Here is a 9,354-nt window from a genome sequence, read left to right on the forward strand (position 1 = left end):
ACTTCCCTTCCCATCTCCCTCCTCCCCCCTTCATAGACTTCTATTGCTTGTCTTGCAGACACTGGACAAAGCTGAGTTGATCTGAGCAGCAGCAGGAGGGGGTGGGAGAAGCTTGATCACAGGAGAAAGAAGCATTTTGTCTCATAAGATATATTACATAGTTTCTTATACAGTGGTCTCTCAAGTTACAATATTAATTGGTTCTGGGACGACCATTGTATGTTGAAACCATTGTATGTTGAGACCATAACTCTATGGAAACCTGGTAATTGGTTCTGAAGCCACCAAAATGTCATCCAAAATAGGGGAAAAAGTGAGGATTAAAGAAAAATAAGTAGAAAATGAATACAGATACAGCAAGTCCTTACATATAAAATTAAGAAAGATCTCCAGGGAGCTGTAATCACTGTCTATGTCAGTGTTTCCCAACCAGGGTGCCTCCAGCTGTTGCAAAACTACAACTCCCAGCATGCCCGGACAGCCCTTGGCTGTCCGGGCATGCCGGGAGTTGTAGTTTTGCAACAGCTGGAGGCACCCTGGTTGGGAAACAATGGTTTATGTAGAGGACAGGAGCTTCTTCAGGGTCCTATACAGTACACACAGTGTCCCAAATGGAGGCGCCCTTACTTGGTGTCCAAGGAGCAGGTAACCCTGGCACAGGTAAAGAGGAGTACAGAACATGTAATACCTCCCTGTACTGTAGGGGGCGCTATCAGACACCAGTCAGTGCATGTACTTCACTAATACAGGTGTTTTGTCAGTGAATGTCCATTCTGATTGTTCAGTTCTTCCAGCCATTGACACGTTTCACAGATCTGGACTGTCTGTACATTGTATGTTGAGTCTGGTTTCAAATTACAATGGTCCAGAAAAGACAATTGTATGTTGAAACTATTGTATGTTGGGGCCATTGTAAGTTGAGGGATCACTGTATTTGCTTGTATTAATTATTTAGGCAAAGTTTATTTGTAAATGACAGTGTCTATTGAAAAGATGACCGCATACATTATACAAAAACTTTGCCAATTCTTGAGATTCAAGCAGAATGAAAACAAATTAATTATTTTATTTTCTAGAAAAAGCCTTTATAAATCTTTCAACAATGAAAAACAGAAGTATGACATTATTTAAGGGTGACAGCGTGGATCTGCCGGTAGATGTAGAAGCTTACCCAAGTCAACTTTCCTGGAAATGGTTACACAACAATATTGGCTATACAAAGAATGTCAGCTCTCTGTCAACATGGAAGGACAATGGACCTTACAGGTTTGACTTTAAAGTACAAGAATATGATCTTTTACTGTATGATGTGTAACTTCATAGGATAGTTATAGCATACTTGCCTACTTTCAAAAAGTAACAAAAGCAAAATTCCATGAAGCGATGTAAGAAAACATGCAACGTGCTTTACAAAATAGTTTAAAATGTTCTGTACCATAATGTAATGTATAGCCCCAACCTAAGGCACGCGAATCAAAAGAAGAGCACATTACCACCTTTAACATATTCCTAAGCTAATACAGGCCCAAAGTAGACCATCTTAACAAATACTGACCCCCAGTCAGGTTCTGAAAAGAAAGAGAAAAAAAGAGGGACCGCGCCTCGTGTATTACCCAAGACACCAGGTGAACTCAGGGATGGGGGAGGGGAGGGGCACCAGCCTTTCGGTTGGCCGCTCACCTTATAGCAAATAAGCAGCGCTTATCACCCCTTAAGGGGTATAAAAGAAGCCTTGGAAGGAACGAAACTGCAAAGCCCAGTGGGTCACAGGGGTGGAAGATCCAATCCTGTTTCGAATGAGATAGTTGCAAAATGACCCGAAGATCAGGCGCTGTTCCAGGTTCCAAAATTAAGAAGCCAATGCAGATGTAACGATTAAAGTACCAGCAGGTACTGTATTTATTAATTCAAAGGCCAATGACGCGTTTCGGAGGTGAAACCCTCCTTCCTCAGATTGGCATTGATGCCGTCTCATTCCCCAGTCAGGTTATCTGGTTATTAAAAGTTTATCCTCTATTCAAAGCATTGGGGATATGTGTCTGATCCTGGGGAAACCAACCCCTGGGACAACCAACCAACCCCACTGAGCTCTCTAGCCGCGGCAATGACAACCTCAGCAGTAACGGGACAATCAGCCAATCACTGACCGATGTCCCACCAGGGATTGGCTGAGCAGGTCATCACTGCCTAGAATAGTATGTCTCGGAAGGTGGGGGTCCAGAGCACTCAATGGGAAGAGATAGACCCCGTTAAGATCATTTTCCATCCCAGAGTTTGTACCCCCCCCCCCCCCATGATTACGCACTTATCCCCAAATGCAAGAGTGTGTTCCTACATCCAAGAGTGTGTTCCTACATGATCAGAGAAATTCCCAGCTGGTAACACCCAATTGCTAATTTACCTTTAGGCTAGTATACCACTTTTTTGTAAAAAAAAAAAAAAAAAAGCCAGAAAAAACACCAGTGCAATTTCTTACATCTGACGTTTTTGCATTTGAGTGGAAATTGCATTTTTGGCCCCTTTGGCGTTTTTTTTAAAAAGGATATAGAAGCGACCGTCGCAGAGGTCCACTTACCATCGGCGATCAGCGGCGGGCGGCAGAGGACAGAGATATGGCTCCCTGGCACAGCTCCCTGGTGCGGTGATCCTACGGAAGCCGGTGAGTAGTTGCCTAGCAACATCTGGAGGGCTACAGTTTGGAGAGCACTATACAGTGGTCTCTAAACTGTAGCCCTCCAGATGTTGCAAAACTACAACTCCCTGCATGCACAGATAGCAGTTTGCTGTCTGGGCATGATGGGATTTGTAGTTTTGCAACATCTGGAGGGCCACAGTTTGTAGATCACTGTGCAGTGGTCTCTAAACTGTGGCCCTTCAGATCATGCAAAACTACAACTCCCAGGGGAAACTACACCCCTCATGGAATGTAATAAGGGGTGCAATGAGCATTTACGCCCCACAGGTGTCTGACAGATTTTTGGATCAGTGTTCCTTGAAAATGAAAAATGTAATTTTTCATTTGTACAGCCCTTTGTTCCAAAGATCTGTCGAACGCCAGTGGGGTGTAAATGCTCACTGCACCCCTTATTACATTACGTGAGGGGTGTAGTTTCCAAAATGGAGTCCACTGTTCTGGCACCCATGGGGGCTTTGTAAACGCACATGGCCCCTGACTTCCATTCCAAACAAATTCTCTCTCCAAAAGCTCAATGGTGCTCCTCCTCTTCTGAGCATTGTAGTGCGCCAGCAGAGCACTTGACTACCACACATGGTAGAAATGGGGTTACAAATTTTGGGGGGCATTTTCTCCTATTACCCATTGTAAAAATGTAAAATTTTTATTTCATTTACGCATCCGACTTTAACAAAAAGTCGTCAAACACCTGTGGGGTGTTAAGGCTCACTGGACCCCTTGTTACATGCCTTGAGGGGTGTAGTTTCCAAAATAGTATGCCATGTGTTTTTTTTTTTTTTTTTGCTGTTCTGGCACAATAGGGGATTCCTAAATGTGACATGCCCCCCAAAAACCATTTCAGCAAAATTCACTCTCCAAAATCCCATTGTTGCTCTTTTCCTTCTGAGCCCTCTTCTGAGGTATTTCCTCACTCAAGAGAAATTGGGTTTAAAATTTGGGGGGGCATTTTCTCCTATTTGGGTCTACAAGAACATGCGAGTGTAAAAAAATGAAGATTTTGAATTTTCTCCTTCACTTTGCTGCTATTCCTGTGAAACACCTAAAGGGTTAACACACTTTCCGAATGTCATTTTGAATCCTTTGAGGGGTGCAGTTTTTATAATGGGGTCATTTGTGGGGTATTTCTAATTAGAAGGCCCTTCAAATCCACTTCAAACTGAACTGGTCCCTGAAAAATTCCGATCTTTTTTAATTTTGTGAAAAATTAGAAAATTGCTGCTGAACTTTGAAGCCCTCTAATGTCTTCCAAAAGTAAAAACCTGTCAACTTTATGATGCCAACATAAAGTAGACATATTGTATATGTGAATCAATGTATAATTTATTTGGGATATCCATTTTCCTTACGAGCAGAGAGCTCCAAAATTAGAAAAATGCTAAATTTTTCATCAAATTTGGGAATTTTTCACCAAGAAATGATGCAAGTATCGACAAAAATTTACCACTAACATAAAGTAGAATATGTCATGAAAAAATAATCTCGGAATCAGAATGAAAAATAAAAGCATCCCAGAGTTCTTAATGCTTAAAGTGACAGTGGTCAGAATTGCAAAAAATGTTCTGGTCCTTAAGGTGAAAAAGGGCTTGGTACTTAAGGGGTTAAAGGGAGTTGTAGTTTGGCTTCAGCTGAAGGGCCGCAGGTTGGACACGTAGGCACCAAACCAATACATACCCAAGACCAATACATGTAAACCAATACAGACCCCAGACCAGATCCCCTAATCTAAACAATCCTTGTTACTAAAGCTCCCCTTTGAAAACAGTAAATGCTTCTATTTGAATTTTTTTTTTATTTTTTTAGGAAGAAGGGCACCCTGACCCTGAATCGCCTAAATGAAAATGAGATCGGGACATACACTTTGTTTGTAAATAATTCAAAAACCAGCGCTTCCCTGTCTTTTGAAATAAAGTTGTACAGTAAGTTCTTTGTAGCTTTAAGCAATGTTAAATAATATCAGTTATTTTTATAATGACAGCAGGAATGTTATCTGGGATTTAGCAAATACGGACACAACCTAAAGTGACTTTATCCGCAAGATAAGACATCTACCCATGTGATGTTTGCTGTCTGCCTGTCATATGGTGACATGGTGAATATTGTCAATATAAATTTAAATGAAAAAATTTCAGATCAACTGGTGCCAGAAAGTTAAATTACTAAATTACTTCTATTTAAAAATGTTAATCCTTCTAGTACTTATTAGCTACTGTATACTACAGAGGAAGTTGTGTAGTTCTTTCCAGTCTGACCACAGTGCTCTCTGCTGACACCTCTGTCTGGAACTGTATATATAACCTAAAAAGTCCTGAGTATATGGCTCCATAGTAGAATAAAGAAAAAAAGGGAGGGGTTACTGAAACAAGAGAAACTAACATATATATATATATATATATATATATATATATATATATATATATATATATATATATACCTACAAACGCCATGTTCCATGTCAGGAACTGTCCAGAACAGGAGAGGTTTGCTATGGGAATTTGCTTCTACTCTAGACAGTTCCTGACATGGACAGAGGTGTCAGCAGAGAGCACTGTGGTCAGACTGAATAGAAATACACAATTTCCTCTGGGGCATAAAGCAGCTGATAAGTACTGGAAGGGTTAAGATTTTTAAATAGAAATCATTTATAAATCTGTTTAACTTTCTGGCACCAGTTGATTTAAAAACATTAGTTTTTTACCGGAGTACCCCTTTTTGGTAGCACACAGTGTATTTTAAATGGGCACTGTCATTTGCAAAAACTTGTAATATTATGTAGATAATAGCATTATATGTACAGTAAATTTGTAATATACATTGGTTAAAAAATGTGCGTGTAATGTATTTTTTTTATATTTTCCAGGTATTCCAGTGGTTGATATGAGTTCTTATACTGTAAATGATACCCAGGTCGTGAGTTGCATGTCACAAGGGTTCACATTACCAACTATTGAATGGCATCAATGCAGTAACACAAGGTAAGTGTAAACACTGTGGGGAAATATTAAACACTGGCTTCTATAACTTAGATAGGCAGTCTAATATTGCGCCAGATTATAACTGTGTATAAGACTGTTTGACAATCGGTCGCATCTTACCAATGTCTACTCTTAGTCTACATCAGCCTTCTGCGAAAGTACAGAAGGACAGCAATTCACATTAAAGGAGAAGTATTGTGGATGTATCCCCTATTCGCAGGATAGGTTCCGACCGCTTGGGCCCCCCGCGATCTCCTGTATGGAGTCCCGACTCTCCATCACACCGGCGCATCACGACCCCTGCCCGAAGCAGGAGCTGCCACGCCCCTTCAAATTGTTCTATGGGAGAAATAACGATAACCGAATGGCTCCCCCATAGAGCTATATGGAGGGGACTTGGTGGCCCCAACTTCGGGCGGGGCTCGTGACGCGCCGCTGTGGAGGAGAGCCGGGGATCCCAGCGGTTAGACCCCCTGCGATTTCAAACTTATCCCCTATCCTGCAGACAGGGGATGAGTTTTTTCCACATTACTTCTTCTTTAAAGGGGTATTCCAGGCGAAAACTTTTTTTTATATATCAACTGGCTCCGGAAAGTTAAACAGATTTGTAAATTACTTCTATTAAAAAATCTTAATCCTTCCAATAGTTATTAGCTTCTGAAGTTTTCTGTCTAACTGCTCAATGATGATGTCACGTCCCGGTAGCTGTGCATGATGGGAAAATATCTCCATAGTAGCTGGACAGCTCCCGGGACGTGAGTCATCAGAAAGTAGTTAGACAGAAAACAGCAACTCAACTTCAGAAGCTAATAACTATTGGAAGGATTAAGATTTTTTAATAGAAGTAATTTACAAATCTGTTTAACTTTCCGGAGCCAGTTGATTTAAAAAAAAAAGTTTCTGCCCGGAATACCCCTTTAAGCTTAGGACACATCATACTTTTTTTGGAGTTTGGCCACCTGCTTGTATATCATAGGACAAAATGAAATAAAGGCTATAACATTAGTTGTTACATTGATGGTTTATGTGGTGCTATCAGATAAATACAAATAGTATACACACTACCCAGATTGCGCCATGCAGTGCATAGATATATATAGTGCATATAGACAGTACGCAGTTGGCTACAAGGAAGTGCCAAATAGTTCCAGTACTATATACCGTATTTTTCGTCGTATAAGATGCACTTTTTCTTCCCCAAAACTGGGGGGGGGAAAGTTGGTGCGTCTTATACGGCGAATACACCCCTATCGCCGCGGTCCCTGCGGCCATCAACGGCCGGGACCCGCGGCTAATACAAGACATCACCGATCGTGGTGATGCCCTGTATTAACCCTTTAAACGCTGCGATCAAAGCTGACCGCCGCGTCTGAAGGGAAAGTGACACTAACCCGGCTCTTCAGGCGGGCTGTTCGGGACCGCCACGGTGAAATCGCGGCATCCCAAACAGCTTACAGGACAACGGGAGGGACCTTACCTGCCTCCTCGGTGTCTGCTCCATGCCGGGATCCCCTGCATGGCGGCACTCTCCTTCGACGTCATCACTTCGTCACGCACACCGTCCCGTCATCCAATAGGAGCGGCGTGCGTAGTGCCGTGATGACGGCAACGGAGAGTGTGGATCCCGGGGAAGAAGACGTCTGGAGCGACGGGGCGACATCCAGGGCAGCGGTGACGGGTCCAGAGCGGTGGGGACACGTGAGTATTATCTCCTATCCAGTGGTCTTCAACCTGCGGACCTCCAGATGTTGCAAAACTACAGCTCCCAGCATGCCCGGACAGCCAACGGCTGTCCGGGCATGCTGGGAGTTGTAGTTTTGCAACATCTGGAGGTCCGCTGGTTGAAGATCACTGTTGGGTTCAGAATCTTTTTTTTCTAGGTTTTGCACCTTTAAAATTGGGTGCGTCTTATATGCCGGTGAGTCCTATAGAGCGAAAAAAATGGTAGTTAGTTGGTATTTGGGGTGGGTGAAGCAGAGAGGACATGTATGACAGTGCTAAAAATCATGAATTGTATAGCTTGATCTGGAGCATTAGGGCATAAAATATTGCTAGAGTTCATTGCTAGAATTCATCTATAATGGTGGCCACACATTTTCAATAACAGTTGGCCAGTTATCTTTTCTATTTTTCCCAAACATGGCTGAATGTTTGTTTCCTTTATGAATATAGGAGGGGTAAGCTGCAGCCAGACAGGAGTAAATTCTAGTTTTAACAAAAGTGTTCAGTAAGAACTGGTTTTCACTAGGGAAAACCAGTTTTAAAGGGGTACTCCAGTGGAAAACAATCTTTTTAAAATCAACTGGTGCCAGAAAGTTAAACAAATTTGTAAATTGCTTCTATTTAAAAATCTTAATCCTTCCAGTACTTATCAGCTGCTGTATACTACAGAGTTCTTTTCTTTTAGAATTTCTTTCCAGTCTGACCACAGTGCTCTCTGCTGACACCTCTGTCTGTCTCAGGAACTGTCCAGAGCAGGAGCAAATCTCCATAGCAAACCTCTAATGCTCTGGACAGTTCCTGACATGGACAGAGGTGCCAGCAGAGAGCACTGTGGTCAGACAGAAAATAAATTCAAAAAGAAAAGAACTTCCTGTGGAGCATACAGCAGTTTATATGTACTGAAAGGGTTAAAAAAAAATTACAGAAGTAATTTAGAAATCTGTATATCTTTCTGGCACCAGTTGATTTAAAAAAAAATGTTCCGCTGGAGTACCCCTTTGAGTAAAAACAGGTTTGCACTGTAACATATATATATATATATATATATATATATATATATATATAGATATATAGATAGATAGATAGATATATAGATATATAGATATATATATGATACATGCTAGGAGTTGTAGTTCTACCCCTGGCTGAAAAGAACAGGTCTAGACAATATTCTGTGAGCAGCTGGACAAATGTAACTGAGAATCTGCAGTCTGCAATCCAGGTTTTTGAGCTCAAAAAAGGAAGACCAGGCTATAGATTTAGATAACTCGGTGATCGGCTCTCATTTGCTGAACTTTCCCAAGGTGCGAAACTGTAACAGGGACCTCTATAATACTGTTGATACTGGTATTCTATTGTGTGATATAGAATACATGTTCTATCTATGCACCTTCTTCAGATCACATATATATATATATTTATTTTATTTTTTATTTTTTTATTTTGTAGCTGCTCAGATGAAGATAAGGTCCATTTGAGTGGTGATCAGATCCTGGATGTACAAGAGGATCGGGTTATAAGCATCTTAAGTCCACATGACAACCTCAGCAATACTACAGTATTTTGTACAGCTTCAAACATTGCCGGAAACACAACAGCAAAGATATTATTCACTAACACCATTCTTCCAAGTAAGTGGTAACTTATAGTCACACAAAAAAAAAGGTTTAGTCTCCAGGGGCAACAAGCCTTCTTTACCATAAGAGCTGTGAATTTATGGAACTGTCTACCTCAGGAACTGGTCACAGCAGGAACAGCTGAGAGCTTCAAAACAGGGTTAGATACATTTCTAGAACAAAATAACATTAATGCTTATGTAGAAATATAGAATCATCTCCCCTCCCCTTTGACCACTCGTACCCTTCCCTTCACTTCCTTGGTTGCACATGATGGACATTTTTTTTTTTGCCTTTTTCAACCATACTAACTATGAAACGGTTGTTGCAGATGCATTGCTTAATAGTT

General features: G+C 41.3%; 1 protein-coding gene across 1 annotated transcript in view; it reads left to right on the forward strand.

Moving 5' to 3' along the window:
• Positions 1 to 9,354, forward strand: part of CSF1R (colony stimulating factor 1 receptor) — a 76,522-nt gene that overhangs the window by 33,089 nt on the left and 34,079 nt on the right. Inside the window, exons 8-11 of the mRNA XM_056516975.1 lie at positions 1,077 to 1,266; positions 4,496 to 4,611; positions 5,553 to 5,667; positions 8,839 to 9,020. Of these exons, the coding sequence (XP_056372950.1) occupies positions 1,077 to 1,266; positions 4,496 to 4,611; positions 5,553 to 5,667; positions 8,839 to 9,020 (603 nt within the window). The remainder of the gene's footprint in view (positions 1 to 1,076; positions 1,267 to 4,495; positions 4,612 to 5,552; positions 5,668 to 8,838; positions 9,021 to 9,354) is intronic.

The sequence above is a fragment of the Hyla sarda genome, chromosome 4 (genome assembly GCF_029499605.1).
Source record: "Hyla sarda isolate aHylSar1 chromosome 4, aHylSar1.hap1, whole genome shotgun sequence".
NCBI classification, from domain to species: Eukaryota; Metazoa; Chordata; class Amphibia; order Anura; family Hylidae; genus Hyla; species Hyla sarda.